Consider the following 24,670-nt stretch of genomic DNA (forward strand, 5'->3'; position numbering starts at 1 on the left):
CTAGGACCGACTTCGTCGTCTCCATCGTGAACGTCTGCTTGGTGACAAAAGCATTGAGAGCACTGACGTCCAGCACCGGTCTCCAACCTCCTGTCTTCTTGGCTACCAGGAAGAGACGGTTGTAAAAGCCCGGGGATTGATGATCCCGGACTATGATCACCGCTTCCTTTTGTAGCAAGAGCGACACCTCTTGTTGCAACGCTAGCCTCTTGTCCTTCTCCTTGTAGTTGGGAGAGAGGTTGATGGGAGACGTAGCTAGAGGGGGACTGCGGCAGAACGGAATTCTGTAACCCTCCCTTAGCCACTTCACAGACTGAGCGTCTGCACCTCTGCTCTCCCAAGCTTGCCAGAAGGTCTTGAGTCTGGCTCCTACTGCTGTCTGGAGAGGAAGGCAGTCAAAACTTGCCTTTTGCGGACTTGGAACCCTTCTTGGACTTGCCACGGTGACTGTCTGCACGGGTACCTCCTCTGCTGGAGGCTCTGCCACGAAAGGGCGGGATGAACCTAGAAGCAGGTGTGTCAACTGCTGCAGGGCGGAAGGGTCTAGGCACGGAAGGTAAGGTTTTAGCCTTACGTGCAGAAGATGCCATAAGATCATGAGTATCCTTCTGGATAAGTGAGGCAGACATCCCCTTAATCAGCTCCTCCGGAAACAGACACTTGGAGAGAGGAGCAAACAACAACTCTGACTTCTGGCAAGGAGTGATACCAGCTGATAAGAAGGAGCAAAGATGTTCTCTCTTCTTAAGGACTCCTGATACATACGAAGCCGCAAGTTCACCAGACCCATCTCGAATTGCTTTGTCCATGCTAGACATGATCAGCATGGCCGAGTCCTTATCTGAAGGGGAAGTCTTCCTGCTTAAGGCTCCCAAACACCAATCGAGGAAGTTGAATATCTCGAAGGCACGAAAGACTACCTTCAACAGATGATCTAAATCGGAAAAGGACCAGCAGATCTTCGAACGTCTCATAGCCAACCTGCGGGGAGAGTCAACCAGACTTGAGAAGTCGGCCTGGGCAGAGGCAGGAACCCCCAAGCCGGGTTCCTCTCCCGTGGCATACCAGACGCTCGACTTAGAAGCAAGCTTGGGAGGCGGAAAGACGAAAGAAGTCCTTCCCAGTTGCTTCTTGGACTGCAACCAGTCCCCCATAACCCTCAAAGCTCTCTTAGATGATCTGGCGAGAACAAGCTTGGTGAAGGCAGGCGCAGCAGACTGCATACCCAGAGCAAACTCGGAGGGAGGAGAACGAGGGGATGCAGACACAAACTGCTCAGGATACAAGTCCCTGAACAAGGCAAGGACTTTACGAAAGTCTAAGGAGGGAGCAGTAGACTTGGGCCCTTCAAAATCAGAGTGAGGCTCATCCAGATGTGCAGCTTCATCATCCGATACATCATCATCCGAAAGCTGAGTTGTAAGAGGTAAAGGCAGAGCAGAAAGCTGAACGGCTGAATCCGGCAGTACGGGTGCATGCGTACCTGCGGATCCAAAATCATGCCGCTGCTGGTCGGTCTGCGAGCTGGCAACAACAAAAGCAGAGGGCTGGTGTGTGGGAGGGTCTGCGGTGGGATGAGGAGCATGCGGTATGGTATGCAGAGCATGCTGTAAGGTATGCGGCTCATGCTGCATGGTATGCGGAGCATGCTGTAAGGTCTGCAGAGCATGCTGCATGGGCTGAGGAGAATGCCGCATAGTGCTGGAACCCGGCAACTCCTGATGCGGCAGCTCACGCACGTTAGCAGATGGTGCAGCAAGAACATGCGTCTGGCAGGGTGGACTGCGCATCGGTGGTGGAGCTCTCACAGGTGGAGTGTGGGAGCAGGCAGCCGCAGTATCTGCTGAGCGCACAACCTCGGCGGGTTGTAGGTTAACAGGAGCCTTCTCAGCATGATACTCCTGCATGAATGCAGCAAGCTGAGACTGCATAGTCTGCAGCATGGACCACTTAGGGTCTACTGTGGTTGGAGCAACAACAGACGGAGCAGTAGCCTGTTGAGGGACCACTCTACCTCTCTTGGGAGGTGTGCAGTCATCAGATGACTGCGGCGAGTCCGAACTGACCCAGTGGCTACACCTGGGCCGTTGGACTAGCTCGGAAGGGACCTTACGCTTGAGCGGTCGTGAGACCTTGGTCCACCGTTTCCTCCTGGAAACCTCTTCCACAGACGAGGAATGTAAGGGCTCATTCGTCTGTATGTGGATGGGACGATCCTTAACAGATACGTCCGCAACCACTGAGGATACATCCGTGCGCCGATCAAGGCCTACCGAACCCTTTGGTCCTTCGACATTGCTTCTCCCCTGGGCTTGGGAGCTTGCAAGAGGTCCCGGACTGGGAGGACGACTAGCACGCACAGATGTACCCTCATGCGCAACACTGACACTGACACTTTGCACATCACTAGCACTAACACTTCCCACTGCACTTTTCGCTTTCAGCTCTCTGACATCTGCCAAGAGCTGATTACGGTCATTAGCCAATGACTCCACTTTGTCACCGAGAGCCTGAATGGCACGCAACATATCCGCCATACCAGGCTGAGCACTCGTAGCAGGTACGGGAGTCACCACCACAGGGGAAGGAAAAGGTTGAGGGGCATGGGGAGAGGAAAAATCCACAGAGCGAGAAGAACTCCTCCTATTTCTCTCCTTCTCTAACCTATGTGCATATCTAAGGAATTCGTTAAAATCGAATTCCGAAAGCCCAGCACATTCCCCACATCGATCTTCCAATTGACAGGATTTACCCCTACAATTGGAACATACGGTGTGAGGATCTATAGAGGCCTTCGGAAGACGCCTAGTACAAGTCCTAACGCTACACTGCCTGTACTTAGGTACTTGAGACTGGTCAGACATCTTGAATTTAGAAGTAGTCAAGGGGGAATTCCAAAATCTAGCAAAGTTCATTACCAATTAATCTAAATTAATTCCAAAAGCTTGCTAAGCTAATGAGAAAGCTTCCTGAATAGCGAAGGCTATAACTTTAGAGCAAATACATCACCAAATCGTGAACAAAGACTCCAAAATCAACAGCGTATCCAAGTAGGTCTTGCCGGCGGCACGACAGAGGAAAAATTGAGTTCTTGTTGACAAGAAGTACTTGAGTACCTACTCACAGATGGCGCTGTTGTGTACACCCCCACCTGGATAGCGATCGCTGGCGTATCCCGACCGTAGATTTCTGTCGGGCAACGGAGTTGACAGCTACATGATCATCGGGTAAGATTAATATTGAAAAAGACTGTTACATGGTGCTGTTTCGAAGTAAATGCTTCACAAATAGAGGACTCTAGTCGTATCAACATATCAGTCGTTGAGTGCATTTTCCTAAAATCCACACTGGATAGGTGATAATATACTTTTCTTCTCCAAGTACCACACCAGTCTTGCATTGACCATATTCTCCATGATCTTACATAGACAAGATGTCAATGAATTTGGTCGATAGTTTGCTGCTAATAACTTATCTTTACCAGGTTTCAAAAATGCTAAAATAAAGGCTAGTTCCCTATTAATAATGCTTAAAATAAATAACTTAGTATTAACAGGTGCATGTTTAATCATTTAATATGGAATTCCATCAGGTCCAGGGGCTGTATCATTACAAGTAGCAAGTGCGGAATCAAATTCTCTTTCAGACAGTCCTCCTTTCCTGTTGTAATATCTAAAATTTTCTGTTCTTCAATGCTCCTATACTAGTGACCAGAAGCTGCTTCACTCTTGCATGATAAATCAAAGAAGCTATCTCCATTGCTCCAGTCACATACTAGCCATTCACCTTCAACACTGGTGGAAGGTTGGGGGTAAATTTGCCAGCTATCTTTTTCATTTTCCTCCATACAGATGACACTAGTGTTCTACTATGGACTGAGGAAACAAAAGATATTCAAGACTGGCGCCTAGCTTCTTTTCTGCACGGCGGAACTGTGCACTTTACTTCTTGTATATAATTAAATTCTCCTCAGTACAGCATCAGCGCAATCAAGTTAAATATCTTCTTGTGGCTCTGTGCAGGGCAGTTAGTTCTGAAGACCACCAGGGGACTGGTTATTGTTTGAATAACCCTGTTGTTTTGGAAAATGAATTGACTCCAGCTGTATGAAGAGTTCCATTCAGTAAGTCTATGGCATCATCAACACTTTCAAACTGATCTGCATTCCCTTCAATTTTGCTTAGCTTTCAAAAATCTATCCCAGTCCACCTCATCAAGATTCCATCGTGGCGATCTCTGTAAAGGTGGACCATTGTTGGTGTTTATAATGATTGGTGCATGATCACTAGTATGCTAATCCTCTGGTGTCCTTCAATAGAAATCGAGAAGGCAATTAGAGCTTGCGATTGATAGGTCAATGCATGACAAGGTACCAGTCTAAACATGGAAGTGCGTGGGCTCTCCTGTATTAAGCAGTCCTATATCATCATTCTCCACAACCGATGATATAATATTACCCATTGTGTTTGGTAAAACATCGCCCCATATAAGATGTCTACCATTCAGTAAGAAAAAAGGTTGAGGGAGTTGTTGGATCACCTCTACTAAATTATCATACGATATGTTATCATTTGGAGGCATATAAAGAGAGCAAATAGTATATTTTTTCCTTATATCTATTTGTATAATCAATGTCTGTTGAGAGGTACAGATAGACAAAGATGTGTAGAAATCACAAAAGCTGACACAAGAATATAAAATGTATTATAGTCACACCGGAAATTCAAAATAACAAATAATAATAAGAAAACAATACCATCCACTATCTGTATGGTAATCCAAACATTCCTCTCCATACCTTTTTCTTATCATAACACTTAGGCTTGAAGCATATAGCATGAAAATAGTGGAGAAAGTTCAATGTAATCATTCATATTCTGAAAACCAGACAGTGAGGTTAACCACCATTAGAAATGCTAATCTAATTGGATACATGCCAGGATAGGTGGAAGTGCTCTTCATTACTGGTGTCTGAGGAAGCTGTTGACCATAGGATAGGCTGATGCAAACCAATGTGTTGTTATCAGCTTATCCTTTTTTTTTCTCACAAACACATTATCAGTAATGAATTCCTGCATTTTAAGCCTACTAATTTATTACAAATAAGACCATTCTCTAGCAGTTAGTTGCTAGAGAATCAAGGTTATATCCATGCAGCTGACCCCAGCTTTAGTTATCTGTTTCTTTTCAATAATGACTAGAATGCCCAGGCTTTTATTGATTGAAATCTTGAGCTACTTGAGATATTAGTTTGTATGAAACAAATTTTTCTTGATTTACAATTAACCATTATGATAACAAAATGTAGACCAGGACAGTACTTACCAAAATTTTATAAAAAAAAAAAAAAAAAATGAAAAAAAAAACAAAGGGGAATACTGTATTACTTACCATATTTTCTACTTGGCATAGTTTTAAAAATTTCTAGCATCGCTTTATGATATCCAACATCAACAGCAAACCTCTCACGAGATATAAGTCGGAAAGTTCCAGTTATGGTCTTGGTACCGAATACAGGCTTGGGTGCTGAGGGGAAACAGGAAATTGTCAAAAAAATTTCTTATATTTCATTAAATGTAACCATAATTTCACATAAGCCTTAACTGTCAACCATTAATGAAAATAATTACAAATGTTAAAAGTTAATATGAGAAATTTGAAAGGAATTTGTATTTTCCATAACAATACAAATCTGTAGCTATTTATAGGGATTATCTTTCGATGAGGCTCAAAGATTACCCATTAAGACTTTTAAGCAAGGTGGCAACTACCTAACCCGATAGTTAGCAGAGGGGGTAGTGAAGGGTATTGGGGGTTGCAAGCTACCCCTCTCACTTACACACCAGTGTGTCTGGAAGAAATATACCTCCGAAGCCTATGAAGGAAGACTGTAAACTATGTAGCCTTCTCGTGGACAAAGGAGGCATCTGTAGGAATATCTAGAAGTTCCAAAATGAACTGGAAAAGTAGAAACTGAAGGGTGCTTTCTAGGGCAGGTAGCCTGGAAGAAGACACTCCCTCCGAAGCCTCCGAAGGAACACTGGAGACTAAGAAGCTTCCCTTGTTAACAGGAGAGGTCTGTAGGAGGGTCTATAAGATACATAACAGTCTGGAGAAGCAGCAACTGAAGAACACTTCCCAAGGGAAGAGCGCCTGGTAGAAATATTCCCATGTGAAGCCTCTCATGGAAGATTGGAGGAAATGCAGCTTCCCCGAGGACCTTAGGCAGGAGGATCTAAAAGTTTCATGATGATTCAGAGAAACAGGAACCAAAGGGTACTTCTCTCAGGAAGGTGCCTAGGGAAAGACACTCCCTGTGAAGACTCCCAAAGCAGACTGGAAAAAAGGCTCCTACTCTAAAGACGCCGGCTGTAGCAAGGTCTAGAAGTTCCAAGAAGAACCGAAGAGAGACTTCAGAGGCATCTTACATTCCGCTCCGAAGAGGGAGGATCTGGCAAGGTTTAAGATCCTTGAAGCACACTCCAAAAAGCTAATCCTCAGAAGGCAACCTACAGAAGGGCAAGGCCCTGGAAGAGCACACTCCAAAGATCTAATGCTCTGGAGGAGACCTCCTGAAGGGCACGGCCCTGGATTCGAAACTGAAGACACCCCTAACACTTAGCAAGAGGGAAGGTCATCTGGAGGGGAGACAAGTCTCCCCTGAAGGTCTCTGGACAGGCGAAGGGAGATCAGGAAAAATAGAAGGTACTGCCTTCAGGAAAGGGATGCTTCTGCTCCTGCAAAGGGGGTCCATGGGAATGTCCGTTTCGAAGACCTAAGAGCTCCCACTCAAGCTGAAATAAAGACTCCCCTCGGGAGGAAGACTCTCTCGTTTCTCAGGGGAAACATGAGGGACTGTCTACCTCAGGAATTGCTAAGGTAAGAGTTAAGTGAGAGGAATTGGTTGCAACCACCTCAACAATGACTCCAAGGGTGTTGAAGACTGCTTCCCCAAGGACAACAACCACAGAAAAATCTAAATCTAGTCCCTGAATGCCAGACAGGGATAAAACTAAAATGGTACGAACACCACACACTTCCAAGAAGTCCTTGGATGCAAACAAAGGCTCTGCAAGAACCAAGGGGAAGAAACGCTTCTAGACCGAAGCACTGAACATTTGCCGAAGCCCTTCAACACATAATCCGCAAAAATGCTGGAAAAGAAAGAAAACAACATTAAAAATGCCGAAACTTCAGCCAGAGAGAACGTCTGTTCTCACTGAAGACTGATATCCAAGTGAGTTGTCAGTGTGCAAATGGGGGGAGAGGCACTTGCCTCCCCACTACCAACAGGTAAACCACCAGTCAGTTTTTTATACCTTGTTATAGGTTTTAATTCCTGTGTTTTAGCTCTGCTGTTATCTATCTCCTATAGGCAGGGGGACTGTTTGTATTTGTGTAGGAACAAATAATTTTTTTCATAAAAAAACAATATCTTGACCAATAATAAAAACATAATGAAGTGTACACTACACTACACTCATTTGATAATTTACCAATAATTGCACCATAGTACATAACACAAAAATAATCACAAGAACCAAAAAATTACTCACTATCATCAAATTCATTCAACACGCTATTAATCATCTTCTCCTCACTGGATACTGGAACTTCACTTTTGGATCCATTCTGATTACCTTTATTGTAACCTGAGAAACTTGAATTTGTTGGATTGCTGACAGTTTTGTTGTAAGTGTTTGTTTTTCCAGAAAGAAGAGATTGATTGCTATTGGAAAAACTAGATTCACTGGATTCTTTATAAAAGCTTGTCACTGAATTCCCACTTACTTTAGAATTGTTTTTTAAACAAATTGCACTGTTACCACTGATAGTGTTTGGGGTCGAAATAGAAGCTGCACGCTTTTCAAGAGCCTTTTGTCTGTTTTCAGCTATTCTTTGTGCGGCTTCAAGGCCTATGAATTTTGTGGATGATTTAGATTCACTGCCCCCTAAAGATGCAATATCCTTACACTCAGAATTAGATGTTAATGCACTGTGAGAAGTTTGGAGGCTTTTAGAGTCAGAGGGCCTAATACTACTACTAGACGACGGATTGCTATTCCTTTCCGATAAAGGATTTACAAAGCTGCTGGATGATTTAAATACACCTGGTGCGCTACTACTAGTGTTACTACTACTAGTGTTGCTACTACTAGTGTTGCTACTGGGACCTCCTCCAGCAGCCTTCAGAAGTGCCAGTTTCTGTAGGGCCCTCTTCCGGTTCTCCTCCATACGCTGCCTCTGTTCAGCTGTTAAGGTACTCATGGTTGGATAAGCAATCTTTCAGATCAACTGACACCAACTCATCTATCTACAAGTTCATGATGATTTCCTGAAAACAACAATTTATTTAATATTTCATAAAAAAAAACAAAAAAATCATTAAATAAAGCCAAGACTAATATACCATATAGTATCGGAGATATTTGTTGAAAGTTACAATATTCAAATAAAAGAGTACTGCATTTTCTAATTCCTTTTGACTTACCCTTAAAAAATAAAGCTATTATAAAGAATATTACCTGCATTAATCTTTTATGGATTATGCAGAGCATCAACATATACACTATTGTTTTTTTGGGGGTTAAATGCTGCATAGTCTCCAAGGAATCCAATATGACACGATTACCAAAGAAATATGAAAATTTTTTGAAAAAATATGACAAGTATTTGGAAGTGATATGACAAATTCGTAGATAATTTGTATTTTTCCTAACAATACAAACCTTAGCTATTTATTTAGGGGTATTACTTTCTGCGAAGCTGAAATGACGAGCCATTAAAATTTAGCGAGGGTTACCTACCCATGCCGCAAGTTAGCGGAGGTGGGGAGGGTAGCTTGCTACGGCTCCCACTCACAAACTGGTGATTTAGCTCAATTTGCTTGGAAGTAGGACTTCAAGGGGGATAGGGCTGGCAGGCAAGTTTGTATAAATACCTAAGGTTTGTATCGTTAGGAAAAATACAAAGTATAATTATAAGAATGTAATTTGTTCCGTAACTGGAATACAAACCTACGCTATTTATTTAGGTGTGACTCACCCATTAGGAAGGGTGGACGTCCCTGCCAATCTGGCTTTTGGCTTTACCTGGGGGCTCCTTATCTGAATATGTTAGTACTTAAAATAAGGAGTCCCTGCACCTCGCTAAATCTGTGTGTTGGAATATTTAGAAAAGTGACTGTCCAGGTAAAGTTATTCCGAGTCTTTTTGTAGGAAAAACTGTTGCAACCAAGACTTTCCCAATAGCACCTAGCCAGGGTATGGGGACGCAACAGTATTAGCTTATTATCAGGTACACAAGGGAGCATGGTTTACCTGCAGTGGTTTGAGGTAAGCTTAGGCAGAGAACCCAGGATGCTGCTTTCCCCAAGAGAGGGGAGGATCAAGAAAAGAATAAGAGCCAGTTAAAACTTTTCATTCACGCAGACTAAAACTGGGTAACAGTGCCCTCAACTTTATGCTACTTGTCTAATAAGGAGCTTGAGGTATTATACCAGCTGTTGTGCAGCCACCACAGGACCGATAGAAAATGTATCGAGCCTCCTGTGGGTCACGTCTTGGAGGTAGTAGGCTGTGAAAGTAGTTTGTAGTTTCCACAACCCAGCCTGAAGAACCTGCGTCACAGTAGTTCCTCTTGAATGCCAGGGACGTAGCTACGCCCCTGACATCATGAGCTCTGTGGCGACGTGAAGGAGGAGGGTCTGGATTTAGCGCATGATCTATGGCCTTGCGAATCCATACTGAGATTGTGTTCTTGGTGACCCTCCTCTTTGTCCTTCCTGTGCTGACAAAGAGTGTAGGCACACGAGGACGGGCTGCAGCTGTTCTCTTAATGTACAGCCTCAAACTCCTCACTGGGCAGAGTAAGAGATGATCAGGGTAATCTGTTACAGAATGAAGATTCAAAATCCGGAAGGAGTCGAATCGAAGATCCGCTACTCCCGGGTTCTGAGTCTTAGCAATAAACTCAGGGACAAAGCTGAACGTTACCTCCCCCCCATCCCCTTGAATGGCCGATGTTGTATGAGAGACCCTGAAGTTCACCGGTTTGCTTGGCCAATGTTGCATGAGAGACCATGAAGTTCACCGACTTGCTTGGCCGATGTTCTATGAGAGATCATGAAGTTCACCGACTTGCTTGGCCGATGTTGTATGAGAGACCATGAAGTTCACCGACTTGCTTGGCCAAAGCCAAAGCTAGCAAGAACACCATCTTCCAAATTAGGTGGCGATCTGTTGCCTGGCGTAATGGTTCATAGGAAAGTCTCTTAAGAGACCTGAAAACTCGAACCACGTTCCATGGGGGCGGTCTTACTTCAGACTGAGGACACGTAAGTTCATAACTCTGTAGGAGTAAGGAAAGTTCTAGCGATGAAGAAATGTCTATTCTGTTCAGTCTAAAGGCAAGGCTTAAGGCTGATCGATAGCCTTTTACCGCCGAGACTAATAGCAGCATTTCTTCCCGCAAATACATGAGGAACTCCGCTATTGCTGGAATAGTTGCATCGAGAGGAGAGATACCCCTTCCATGACACCAACCACAGACGACCTTCCACTTTGCATGGTAGACTGCTGCTGATGACTTTCGCAGGTATCCTGACATCCTGCTTGCAACTTGTTGTGAAAATCCTCTCCTCTCTCAGAGAGATACCGGATAGTCTCCAAGCATGAAGTAGTATCGAAGCTACGGCTTTGTGGAATATGTTGGCATTTGGCTGTTTGAGTAGATCGTGTCGTGGAGGGAGTTCTCTTGAAGACTCCGACAGGAGTTAGAGAAGGTACGGAAACCAATCCACGTGATGCCATAGCGGAGCTATAAGGGTCATTGAGAGGTTGACCGATGTTCTGGCTTTGTTGAGTACCCTCCTCATTAGACAAAATGGGGGAAAGGCGTAAACGACGATGTTGTCCCACCATTGTTGGAATGCATCTTGCCAGAGAGCCTTGGGGTCTGGGACTGGGGAGTAGTACAACTGGAGCCTGAAATTCAGGGCTGTTGCAAAGAGATCCACTGTCAGAGAACCTCACAAAGTCAGGACTTTGTTGGCTACTAGATGATCCAAAGACCACTCGGCACTCACTATCTGAGATGCTCTGCTCAGGTTGTCGGTGAGCACATTCCTCTTGCCTGGAATGAAGCATGACGATAGTGGTATCGAGTTAATCTCAGCCCATCTCAGTATCTCTACTGCTAGATGGGATAGGGGCTGCAAAAAAGTACCTCCTTGCTTGTTGATGTAAGCCACTTCTGTGGTGTTGTCGCTCATCAACACCACTGAGTGGCCCGCCAGGAACAGTTAGGACTGTTGAAGGGCCAGAAAAATGGCCTTCATCTCTAGGAGATTTATGTGGAGGTACTCTTCTGACTCTGACCAGAGGCCTGAGGTCGTGTGGTGCAGCATGTGGACCCCCCCACCCTTTTTTATTTTTGAAGCATCTGAGAACAGCATCAAATCTGGGGGGAAGACAAGAAAACCCACTCCCTTTCGTAGGTTCTCATCTTTCCCCCACCATTCGAGGTCCGTCTGTTCCACTGATCCCCTGGGGATCCGAATGTCTGGAGAATCGAGAGCCTGATTCCACCAGGACTAGAGTTGCCACTGGAGGGATCTCATCATGAGGCGACCATTGAGAACTAGACGGGCTAGTGATGAAAGGTGACTGAGGAGACATAACCACGTCTGGGCTGGAAGTTCTCGTCTGAGAAAGGTTCTTGTGACCTTTCTCAGCCTTGCTATTCTGTCGTCTGATGGGAAGGCTTTATGGAGATTGGTGTCTATTATCATGCCTAGGTATACCAGTCTCTGCGTAGCGAGCACGGAGGACTTCTCGAGGTTTACCATGATCCCCAGATCTTGGCAAAGCCTCAGAAGTTTGTTCCGATGTTGAAGAAGGGTTGACACCGAGTCTGCTAGGATTAGCCAGTCGTCCAGATAACGATGGAGACGGATGCCAATCCCGTGTGCCCAAGATGACACTAGGGCAAACACTCTGGTGAAGACTTGAGGTGCTGTGGACGACCGAAACATAGCACCTTGAACTGGTATTTCCTGTTGTCTAAGCTGAATCTTAAGTACAGTGCTTCCTTGAAGACGGATGGATTGGGATCTGGAAGTACGCGTCCTTTAGGTCTAGTGTGCACATGAAGTCCTGTGGTCTTACCCCTAGTCTAACCGTGCTTGCCATCTCCATGCTGAACGGAGTTTGTTTGACAAACTTGTTCAAAGCTGAGAGGTCGATGACTGGTCTCCAGCCTCCAGATGCCTTTTTCACAAGAAAGAGTCTACTGAAGAAGCCTGGAGACCAGTCGAGGACCTCCTGGAGAGCGCCCTTCTTCAACAAGGTCTGGACTTCTGCCTGAAGTGCCATCCCTTTTGCTGATCCCATCGCAAAAGAGTCCTTGGCAGGAAAGGGCTTCTTAGACATTGTGGTCTTGGCTGGATGGGACTGCTGAAGAGCTTATGGTTTATAGGGCATGGATGTTAAAGTGCTATGGAGGAGGGAGTCCTGATGGGACTTTCTCCATCTCTCAGCAGCATCTTCCATGTCCTTAGGCTTGAATAGATGGGCTCCCTCTAGAGAGGAATGGTATTCAGGATAGTATTCGCCCACAAGTTTGAAACCTGGTGGGCGGGAAACTCGATCATGCGAGTGCCTGAGAGCAGGAAAGTCTCCATTGCTTTCCTGGTACGTTCCTTGGAGAAATCCTCAGTCCGTACCAGAATTTCCAAGCTCCCTAACCAGACATCAAGCCCCGAAGTAGCCTACATGGCGTACTTTGTGACCTTCTCCTGGTTAAGGATCTCAGTTGCCGAGAAAGAGACCTGTCGGTTGGAGAGTCTCTCTAGAGAGACTTCCTTGGTGAGCTCTTCCAAGGAGTAATGGAGAGGAAGAGCTGGACGAGGCTCATCCAAGATCTCAAAATACCTCCTCTATAGGACACGAGGAGGTGGGAGAAGCTTGTTGGTAGAGCTGGAACGTTGGGAGGAGGCGTGTTCGGAGAGTTGTAAGGCAATCTTAGCCCTGGCCCCCTTCAGCCCCTGAGAGCAGGGCAAGGCTGCACTGGTCTTTGAGGGTTTCTGGGTGCCAAAGACACAGTCTAAGACCGTGTCTTTGCCCTTTCGTGGGGGTATCTCTGGGTCAGTAAACCCACTGAGAACCCATATGAGAGGTGGAACCTGTCAGAATGCATGTTCCGACTCTGCTCTCCTTCCAACGTTGGACTTGCAGCAAAGTCTCCTTCTTCCATCCTCGAGAGCTCTTCTCGGGGTGGGTCGCAGACATCCCTTGAGTGACTGGCTGTCTCTGTAGACTTAGAAGTCCTTGAAGAGGACTTCGGAAGAGTCTTAGAGTCCTTGGATTCCTTCCAAGGAAGGAGGCAGGACTCCAGCATCAAAGGCCGAGATGTCGTGTTCCTCCTGACTTCCATCTGTGGTGGACTACTCTCCGCGCGAGGGGAAACTTCCTCCGAAGGTGGAAGGGAGCTAGTCCTTTCCTCACACGACTCCCATGGCAGAGGTAAGGTAGGAGAGTATCCGCTGGAAGATGCAGGAAGAGTGGGCCTCAATGGTCTAACCAGAGTCAGCTTTACTCTCGGGGAAGTGACCCCGTCTGAGACTCCTCTTTTCCTCTTTAGGGGAGAAGAAGAAGCCGAGGTTCCTTGCAGAAGGTCTGCTGGAACTGTAAGAGCGGCCAGACAGAGCAGGTTTGAAGGCTTGTACCACTGATCTAACCATAGTACTGAACCACTGCTGCTGACTAACTGACGCACTGTCAGACAGATCCTCTGAAGGGAAAGGGACCAAAGGTTCCCTATGAGGAGTCTCCGCTGTGGGTGGGTCCACCTTAGAGGAAGGCAGCTTCAAGATCCTGTACCCTTCTGTGGAGGCCCGTTCCCGTTTGCCCGGCAGTCGCGCTGAAAAGCGTTTGCGGGTAGGGGAACGAGGCGATGGTGACCTGTCATTACGATGTTCCTTTGCCTGGAGAACCTGCTCATGGCCACTGCGCGAGTGCGCAGGTGCATTGGCGAGCGATGGGTGTGCGAGCCAAAGTGCGCAGGAGAGCACTGGCGCGCCGGAGAGCGTTGGTGCGCAGTAAGGCGCTGTGCAGGGCGTTGTGCATTCTCCATAGAATGCGCAGGAGGGCATGGGCGCGCAGTAAGACACTATGCAGGGTGTTGTACCGTTGCCTGGGGCAGGAGAGGGCTGGTGCGCAGAAGAGTGCTGGCACGTAGTTCTGCGTTACGCAGGAGGTTGCTGGAGATCAGCTACTAGAGAATGCAGGTGCGTGCTGGCGAGCGCCGCTTGCTGAAAACCTAGTAAAAGCTTCGGCACTGGAGAGAGCTGATGGACAGTGGGGTGCTGGCGTGCAGGGGAGCGCTGGCGCTTGTGCTTAGGAGAGCGCTGCGGCTTGGGAGAGCGATGTCGTGTATTAGTGTGTTGGTGAGCGGAGACCAAGGTTGCGCAGGAGTGCGCTGAGGTTTTGGTGAGTGCTGTTGCGCATGGGAGCACTGACGAGCTCGGGCTGGAGAGCTGGCAAACGTTGCTCCCTGGAACGGCGAGGCTGCGCTGGAGAGCGGCGGGGATCAGGAGATCGTTGGGGCATTGGAGGCTGCTGAGGACGGGCAGGAGATAGTTGTAGGTATAGCGAACGCCGAAGCATTGTAGAGCTCTGACGAGCTGGAGAGCGTGGGCGCTCTGGAAAGCATGAAGGAGCAGGCTGGTGCTGACGAGACATTGGTAAGTGCTGGTGCACTCCAGGGCGCTGGCGAGCTGGAGAGCGCTGGCGCGCAGCTGCACGCTTAGGTAGGGCCTCAGGAGGCTGTACCAAAGACAGGAATGGTGACGGCAGGTCGGCTGGTAGGACGAACAGGAACCAGGATGTGCCCTTTAGAAGGGCGAACATCCATTGATGGAGATCACGAACGATCTACAGAAATATCCAGGACCGAAGTTCAAGGACTAGTAGCAGCCTCATCAGAAGGTCAAGGAACGGGCAAAAGTTGAGGGCCAGGAGACGAATGAAGCGCAGACTCCTCTGCAGGACAGCTGCAATTACGAGGTTGAAGAGCCGAAGAGGCGCCTTTTCACCGATAGTGAAGGACGACCTCTAAGGCGAAGTGGAGGGCGAGCTCTGCAACGGAGACGCCCTCTAGGGGGCCGTTGGATCAGCAAGCTGACCATGAGCAGCAGCAGTCCTCTAAAGAGGAGTCTCTATGAGAGAACTCCCCTGAGGGGGAGAAACAATTGCAGGAGAGAGAGATGTAGGACTAAGTTTCCCCCTCATCAGGAACGGGGAAACTCTGTGGGCAGCAACAGCAGAAGAGTCTGGAGGGGCAGGGGCGTCGGCAGAAGCCACAGAAAATGCATCTAACGCCACAACGTCGATGAGCGCAAGAGGATCCACCTCCGAAGTCGACGACAACGACTGCACACTCATGCCACGAAGGATGAGCTGCAGCAAGGAGTCCTTGGAGGGCAGACACGGAAGCCCAAAGGGCGACCACACCTGTAAAAACGAAGACATAAACAAGGCCTCACCAAGGGGGAGGAGAGGTGGGGCCGCCTCGATAGGGGAAACAACAACATCTCTTGAGGACTGGGTTTGGCCACAAGCAAAAGGGTCTACATTACTACTCGGCGGTCTCTTGGGAAGAGGCTAAACGAGTAGCAGCTTCGGAGGAAGGTCGGGAGACGGAGGTAGAGGTCTTGGAGTTTTCCCCATCCAAGGAACCTTCCAAGGAGAAATATCCCACTTAGACTACTTCTTCTGTCGTCGCCCAAACCTCTCCCACTGGGGGGCAGACCACTCCCGACACTCAATACACTGATACATAGATACTACACATAGTATTCTAGAAGTTTTATTCCAGCTGTGACCAAGTTGTGGAATGATCTTCCTAATCGGGTGGTTGAATCAGTAGAACTTCAAAAGTTTAGAGTTGCAGCAAATGTTTTTATGTTGAACGGGCTGACATAAGTCTTTTTATAGTTTATATATGACATATCTGTTTTGACATTGTTACTGCTTTTAGAATTATTTATTGTTAATTTGTTCTCATCATTTATTTATTTTCTTATTCCCTTTCCTCACTGGGCTATTTTTCCCTATTGGAGCCCTTGGGCTTACAGTTTCTTGCTTTTCAAACTACGATTGTAGCTTGGCTAGTTATAATAATAATAATAATAATCTGTAGATTAAATATTCAGGGGATTGTTTCATAAGAGGTTCTGTATGGAGATATCTATGTCTCTCCTTCTGGATTTGTAGACCTGCATTTTCATATCAGTTTACATTTCTTTATTCTTCATTTTTTAAAATATATTTTTTGGTGTTGTTAAGCCTCTTTCAATATTTTTTTTATCCCACAACACATCCTGTTGCCAGCGTAGAAATAATTTACATTTTTTCCCTTTCTCCTAATGCTCTTAAAGTTTACTTAAGCTTGAAGAGATCTTACCTAAAGACGACAAAGCTAATTATTACAGATTGTTGATTTTCCCCAGAATTAAATCAACGGTCATACTACTGTAACTGCTTATTCAGCAAGCTCATAGCCAGAAAAGAAAATAGGGACATTTGAGATTCTAGCTGGATCTCCTTGCCCAGTATAAAAAATTGACGGGTGGTGCCCAGTGCCAAGTTTTCTTGACTTTACCTTTTGCCCAGATTTAAGGGTATTCCATCATTTTCATATTTTTGTGTAGTTTACGTTGGAGAGTGGCTGGCATTCGGACACCAGGCAGTCTGTGTGCTACATCTGGCTACAGTCCGCAAACCACTACAGCAACACTGTCTCTTGAGGACCAAGGTTGTCCAGGAGTTAAGCGGCCAGGGCTACTGCTCGGCGGTTCCCCGGAAAAGACCGAACGAACAGGAGCTCCGGAGAAAGATCGGGAAGCAGAAGAAGCAGCCTTGTTTTCTTCTGCTTTGAAGTAACCTTCGAAGGAGAAGAGTCCCACTTAGACTTCTTACGCTGTCAACCAAATTTTTCCCACTGGGAGGCAGACCACTCTCGACACTCATGACACTTGTTTAACTCATCACATCGTTGACTCCTGCAGACCGGGCAAAGGCTGTGAAAATCGGTGTCCTTGGCAGACATAAAGATACCGCAGGTACAGCCCTTAGGGCCAGGGCAAGTAAGCATAGCCGCAGGAAGAAGTTAACACAAACACTGAAAAGAAAAAGCAGGAAAAGATAAGTGGCAGTCCAAAAATGCGAAGAGGAAGAGCGCCAACAACCATTCTCCATCTAAGCCAAAAGTAAAGTGAAGCACAGTCACAGGTGTGTGAGTGAAGGGGTTAACTAGCTAACCCCCATAACGCCCCACTAACTAGCGGGATGGGTAGTTAACCCTCGCTAAATTTTAATGACTTGTCCTTTCAGCTTCGCCAAAAGTAATACCCCTATAAATAGCGTAGGTTTGTATTCCAGTTAAGGAACAAAGTTTGTTTAAAAATATAAATCGAATTATATGTTCCAATTACCTAATTAATAATGGGGGAATATTAGATTATATTGTACAATCTTAGTTAGGACATTTTAACTTGCACAATTGAATTGTTCTTCACAAGCACTGTTCATTATTTTGAATTCAATTTACTACTGTTGGAAACCACTATTAATGAAATTACTGTTTTTAATAACAATTCCCATTTTGCTGCTATCATCATCTTAACACCCACCTTGAGAATCTCCTCTCTCCAAACATTTCAGAAAAACTAATAGGTGGTGCTTTGATCGTGTTACTTGTTTGAACAGAATGAATGGCCAACGTTATACAGTATATTTTAAACATCTTGGTTATTTGTTTTCAATATTCAAATAAACAATGTAATTAAAAATATTACTTTATTTTTCATGTTATTAGTGATAGGTTAGGATAGAAATGTAAGTTTGTTATATTTAGTTTGATAATTTTAGTGTTTGATATATTTAGTCTGATACAGTAATGAGAAATTGAATGTAAGTCCAAAGTTTGTACAGATGCTGGAGAGAAGAGCTACAACTGAGAGAAAAGCTACAACTCAACTCTTTGTTAAGTGTGTATTTACCCCTCTTCTGCTAAGTTTGTATATCATTGCTTTTATTCAATCAATTATACAATATTTTTTAGCATTATAATATACATTAAATATAATTTATTTTGTTGCTATTCTGTTTTACTATCTTATGTTGAACAAAATAGAATTTGGAACGTACATCTGTTAAAACTGAATAAAAGTCAAAAAATTGTAAATTATAAATTTTATCCCACAGGGCTAACGTGTGTACTGAAACATGTTCCGCTTACCAGAACACAAACACAATGGGAAAATGTTAACAAGCTTGTGAAGCAAGCTACAACAGAGCAAAATCCAATAAATAATTATAGTGTTAATTTGGCATACCAACTTACCAGTACAGGTAAATACGATCATTTAAGTAAAGTTTAATTAATAGGATGAACATGACTACGAACAAATCAATAGAAAATGGATTGAAAAATGTTATTTTTATTAATAAAATAAATTTTTGAATATACTTACCCGGTGATCATATAAGCTGCAACTCTGTTGCTCGACAGAAAAACCTACGGTCAAAATACGCCAGCGATCGCTATGCAGGTGGGGGTGTACATCAACAGCGCCATCTGTCGAGCAGGTACTTAGTACTCCAAGTAAACAAAGAACCAATTTTCTCCTCGGTCCACTGGGTCTCTATTGGGGAGGAAGGGAGGGTCCTTTAATATATGATCACCGGGTAAGTATATTCAAAAATTTATTTTATTAATAAAAATAACATTTTTCAATATTAAACTTAGCCGGTGATCATATAAGCTGATTCACACCCAGGGGGGTGGGTAGAGACCAGCATTACATGTTTACATTATTATGAGCTAAGTATTTTGTATTTCATTTTAGCAGTTATTCAAAATAACAAACATAAAATAAATAAGTACCTGGTAAGGAAGTCGACTTGAACAATTACTCTGCCTTTTTAAGTACGTCTTCCTTACGGAGCCTCGCGATCCTCTTAGGATGCTGAGCGACCCCTAGGATCTGAAGTATCAAGGGTTGCAACCCATACAACAGGACCTCATCAAAACCTCTAATCTAGGCGCTTCTCAAGAAATGACTTTGACCATCCGCCAAATCAAGTAGGATGCGAAAGGCTTCTTAGCCTTCCGGACAACCCAAAAACAATAATAAAACATTTCAAGAGAAAGATTAAAAAGGTTATGGAATTAGGGAATTGTAGTGGTTGAGCCCTCACCCACTACTGCACTCGTTGCTACGAATGGTCCCAGAGTGTAGCAGTTCTCGTAAAGAGACTGGACATTCTTAAGATAAAAAGACGCGAACACTGATTTGCTTTTCCAATAGGTTGCGTCGATTATACTTTGCAGAGATCTATTTTGTTTAAAGGCCACGGAAGTTGCGACAGCTCTAACTTCGTGTGTCCTTACCTTCAGCAAAGCTTGGTCTTCCTTATTCAGATGGGAATGAGCTTCTCGTATTAACAGTCTGATAAAATAGGATAAAGCATTCTTTGACATAGGCAAAGATGGATTCTTAACTGAACACCATAAAGCTTCAGACGGGCCTCGTAAAGGTTTTTAAATAGAACTTAAGAGCTCTTACAGGACATAAGACTCTTTCTAGTTCATTTCCAACCATACGATAAGTTTGGAATATCGAATGATATTGGTCAAGGCCGAGAAGGCAGCTCGTGTTTGGCTAGAAAACCAAGTTGTAGAACATGTAGCCGTTTCGGATGAGAATCCGATGTTCTTGCTGAAGGCATGAATCTCACTGACTCTTTTAGCTGTGGCTAAACATATCAGGAAAAGAGTCTTTAAGGTGAGATCTTTCAGGGAGGCTGATTGTAGCGGTTCGAACCTGTCTGACATAAGGAATCTTAGTACCACGTCTAAATTCCAACCAGGTGTAACCAAACGACGCTCCTTCGTGGTCTCAAAAGACTTAAGGAGGTCCTGTAGATCTTTATTGTTGGAAAGATCTAAGCCTCTGTAACGGAAGACTGATGCCAACATGCTTCTGTAACCCTTGATAGTGGGAGCTGAAAGAGATCGTTCTTTCCTCAGATATAAGAGAAAGTCAGCTATTTGAGTTACAGAGGTACTGGTCGAGGATACGGATACTGACTTGCACCAGTTTCGGAAGATTTCCCACTTCGATTGGTAGACTCTAAGGGTGGATGTTCTCCTTGCTCTAGCAATTGCTCTGGCTGCCTCCTTCGAAAAACCTCTAGCTCTCGAGAGTCTTTCGATAGTCTGAAGGCAGTCAGACGAAGAGCGTGGAGGCCTTGGTGTACCTTCTTTACGCGTGGCTGACGTAGAAGGTCCACCCTTAGGGGAAGTGTTCTGGGAACGTCTACTAGCCATCGAAGTACCTCGGTGAGCCATTCTCTCGCGGGCCAGAGGGAAGCAACTAGCGTCAACCTTGTCCCTTCGTGAGAGGCGAACTTCTGCAGTACCTTGTTGACAATCTTGAACGGAGGGAATGCATATAGATCTAGATGTGACCAATCTAGTAGAAAGACATCTATATGAACTGCTGCTGGGTCCGGGATTGGTGAGCAAAATATTGGGAGCCTCTTGGTCATCGAGGTTGCGAAGAGATCTATGGTTGGCTGGCCCCAGGTGGCCCAAAGTCTCTTGCTTACATCCTTGTGGAGGGTCCATTCTGTTGGAATTATTTGTCCCTTCCGACTGAGACAATCTGCTATGGCATTCAAGTTGCCTTGGATGAACCTCGTTACTAGTGATATGTCTAGACCTTTTGACCAGGTGAGGAGGTCCCTTGCGATCTCGTACAATGTCAGAGAGTAGGTCCCTCCTTGCTTGGAGATGTACGCCAAAGCCGTGGTGTTGTCCGAGTTCACCTCCACCACTTTGCCTTGAAGGAGAGACCTGAAGCTTTTCCAGGTCAGACGTACTGCCAGTAGCTCCTTGCAGTTGAAATGCATTGTCCTTTGACTCGAGTTCCATAATCCCGAGCATTCCCTACCGTCTAATGTCGCACCCCAGCCTACGTCCGATGCGTCCGAGAAGAGAACGTGGTTGGGAGTCTGAACAGTCAGGGGAAGACCCTCTCTAAGGTTGATATAGTCCTTTCACCAAGTCAGACAAGACTTTATCTTTCCAGAAACCGGGATCGAGACCGCTTCTAGCGTCTTGTCCTTTTTCCAGTGAAAAGCTAGATGGTATAGAAGAGGACGGAGGTGTAGTCTTCCTAGTGACACAAATTGATCCACGGATGACAGTGTCCCTACCAGACTCATCCACAGCCTGACTGGGCAGCGTTCCTTCTTCAGCATCTTCTGGATGGATAGCAGGGCTGGGGGCTGATCGTCTTGTTCAGCAACGTCCTCATCAGAGGGTTCCTCATCCGAAACTGATGAGGAAACGGCAACGGAGTGGGCAACGTCTGACTCGCTGAATCCGGTCGCACTGGTGGATGCGTGACGGAGCCGGACGCAATATCATGGCACTGCTGCATAGTCTGTGAACTGTCAACAACCATGGGTGCGCGAGGAAGTACAGCGTCAACCCGAAACTGTCTAGACTGTCTGGGTTGTGCAGTCAACACCCTACCGGGTTGCTGAGGTTGACGCACTGCGTCACAACAAGTCACCTCTGCTGGTTGTTGAACGTCCTGAACGTCAACAACCACCTCCGAGCGTCGCTTAACGTCAACGTGCGACTGGCAACCCACACTGGGTCGCATCGGTGGAGGAACCACCTCAACTGGCAGACGCGAGTAGGTTACCTCAGCGTCAACAGGGCGCACAACCAACCGGTTGGAAGGTTGTTGGCCAGAAGGTTCTTCTCCGCATTTAAGTCCTCTATCAAGGACGCAAGCTTGGACTGCATGTCTTGCAGCAAAGCCCATTTAGGGTCTACGGGAGCAGGTGTGGCAACAGACGGGGTTAGCGACTGAGGCGGAACCATTTACCGGGAGCCGGCAAATTCATCGACAACAATTCACCGACAACAATTTACCGACAACAATTCACCGACAACAATTCACCGACATACACAATTCATCGAATATACATTTCACCGAAACCCAGGTAATCCTTCAATTATTATATTGGGAAAAGAAAGTTAACGATTATTTTGTGATTTTTATTGAAATAAAAGTGTTATCAAGAATAGCTAAGTGCAATGAGTGTAAAAATGTTTATTAAAAAAACAATAAGTGAAAGTACAATAAAGTGCAATAAAAGTGTCAAATCATTCATTAAAATCAAAAAGAAAGATTATGAGCTACTGCTCTCAAATAATCAATAATACTCGTATAAGAATGATAATTATCAACAATCTTCTTTAACCGTTCAGAAGAACAGCGATACTTCTCCGATTCTATAAACTGGAACGGCATGATGGGCTTTTCAGTTATCTTTCTAAACAAAAGAAATCAAAGTTTTAACCAAATTAAGAAACTTCGGTATTTTTAAAGTTAATTGCTTTTTAACGAGAAACACTCGTACTTATTGGTTTTACCAAATAACGAAAGAATAATACAATTGTTAGCAAAAAGCTAATAAGATTGTTACATTTTCTTCGGTGTCTTATGTTAATTGAAGGTTAACGGAAACATTCTTACTTATGATAATAAAAGGTTTACACTTTTCTAACTTTTCCCTTTTTTTCTCTCGGGTTTCGGTGAAATGTATATTCGATGAATTGAGTATGTCGGTGAATTGTTGTCGGTGAATTGTTGTCGGTAAATTGTTGTCGGTGAATTTTTGTCGATGAATTTGCCTAGACCCCCATTTACCATCCCTGAAAGCCTTGTTATGTGTGACATAATAGTACAGCAAAACTTCAAAGGCTCGACAAAAGTTGAGAAGTTGACCTGTAAACAACTTGGAGCGTCTCCTGGCTAGGCGCCAGGGCGAGTCTACCAGAATTGAGAAGTCTATCTGGGCAGAGGCATGAACTCCCAAGCCGAGAACTTCTCTCGTGTCCTATCAGACTCTCGCTCTATAAGCCAGTTTAAAAGAAGGGAAATCAAAGGCTGTATCCCTAAAACTCCTCCTGGTGCAAAAACCAGTCGCCTAGCCAACGTAACGCTCTCTAGGAGAGCGAGAGAGCACTAGCTTAAAAACAACGGCTTCGAAGTAGCTAGGCCTAGTGTAAGTTCTGACGTTTAGGCGAACGAGGAGCAGCAGTTACAAGATCCGGACGAAGATCCTTAAAAAATCATCATGATTTAATTAAAGTCCATAGGAGGCTAAGCAGCTTAAGGCTCCTCTCCAAATGACAGAGTCCTCAAGGGAATATCAGTAGGAGGGAGAACAGCACTTTCTCATCTACAGGAACCTTGTCCGATAAAAGCTAGGTTATCTCAGTGAGTCTCTCACTGGTGCATTAGTAGCAGACCAGAAGGCAACGTCATGTAACTGCTTGACAGTCTGTGAACTGTCAACAACTGAACTGTCAACCACAACAGGTGCGTGAGGACATACAGCACTGGTGCATTAGTAGCAGACCAGAAGGCAACGTCATGTAACTGCTTGACAGTCTGTGAACTGTCAACAACTGAACTGTCAACCACAACAGGTGCGTGAGGACATACAGTGTTCACTCGAGACTGCTTTGACTGCCTATACTGAGCAGTCAAAACAACTCTAGAATGCGGAGGTTGACGCACCGCGTCAAAACAAAACAACTTAGACTGTTGTTGTACCTCGCGAACATCAACGGAAGGTTCCGTGCGTTACTGAACGTCAACATGCGGCTGGCAGGGTACACTGGAACGCATGGGTGGCGGGACTCTCTCAGCTGGAGTGCGGCAGAAGGTCGCCTCATCGTCCACAGGACGCACAACCGTGTTGGTTGTAGGCTAGAGGTTGGTGCAGTGTCAACCTTCTCCGCACGAAAGTCCCGCATCAATGACGTTAACTGAGACTGCATGGTCTACAGCAAAGACCACTTAGGGTCTACAGGAGCAGGTGCGGCAACAGACGGTGTGACTGCCTGATGCGGTACCGCTTTGCCTCTCTTAGGAGGTGAGCAGTCGTCGGAAGACTGCAGCGAGTCCGAACTGACCCAGTGGCTACAACTGGGCCGTTGGACTTGCGCGGAAGGGACCGACTTGCGCTTAATAAGCTGCGAGACCTTGGTCCATGGTTTCTTACGAGAAACCTCTTCCGCAGACGAGAAATAAATGGGCTCTCTCGTCTTTGTGTGGGTGGGGCGATCTTGGGTAGATACGCCCGAAACCACGGAGGGAAACGTCTGTTCGTTGATCAAGGCCTGACGAACCCATAAGTCGTTCGACATTACTTCTCCCCTGGGCTTGGGAGCTTGCAAGAGGTCCCGGACTAGGTGAACGACAGGCACGAACAGACGAACCCTCGGACGCAACACTGTAACACTTTGCGCATATCACTTTATCACTTCGATTTTCTGTTTTGCACTTATTTCACTGAAATCGAAACTTTTACTGATTTCTACCTGAAACACGCAATTCTACCCTTCATTAAAAGGTAGTAATTGCGAAATCAGTCGTATAATGCAGCTCATTAATACTAGCAAAAAACAGAAAACATATATAAAGATAAAAAATTCAGTGGCTGGGAAAGAGACTAAACACTAGTTCAAGTAAACTACGTTTACAATCTCTCACCGCACATAGCCTGGGGACAAG

The 24,670-nt window shown here is 45.4% G+C and overlaps 1 protein-coding gene across 1 annotated transcript in view; it reads right to left on the reverse strand.

Annotated features, from left to right (window-relative positions):
• The window catches only part of Marcal1 (SWI/SNF-related matrix-associated actin-dependent regulator of chromatin subfamily A-like protein 1), a 198,029-nt gene that overhangs the window by 171,150 nt on the left and 2,209 nt on the right, over window positions 1-24,670 (reverse strand). The window contains exons 2-3 of the mRNA XM_068366961.1: window positions 7,557-8,335; window positions 5,392-5,526 (exon numbers count right to left, since the gene is read on the reverse strand). Coding sequence (XP_068223062.1) covers window positions 5,392-5,526; window positions 7,557-8,268 — 847 coding nt within the window. The 5' untranslated portion in view covers window positions 8,269-8,335. The remainder of the gene's footprint in view (window positions 1-5,391; window positions 5,527-7,556; window positions 8,336-24,670) is intronic.

Source organism: Palaemon carinicauda, chromosome 44 (genome assembly GCF_036898095.1).
Source record: "Palaemon carinicauda isolate YSFRI2023 chromosome 44, ASM3689809v2, whole genome shotgun sequence".
In the NCBI taxonomy this organism is placed as follows: Eukaryota; Metazoa; Arthropoda; class Malacostraca; order Decapoda; family Palaemonidae; genus Palaemon; species Palaemon carinicauda.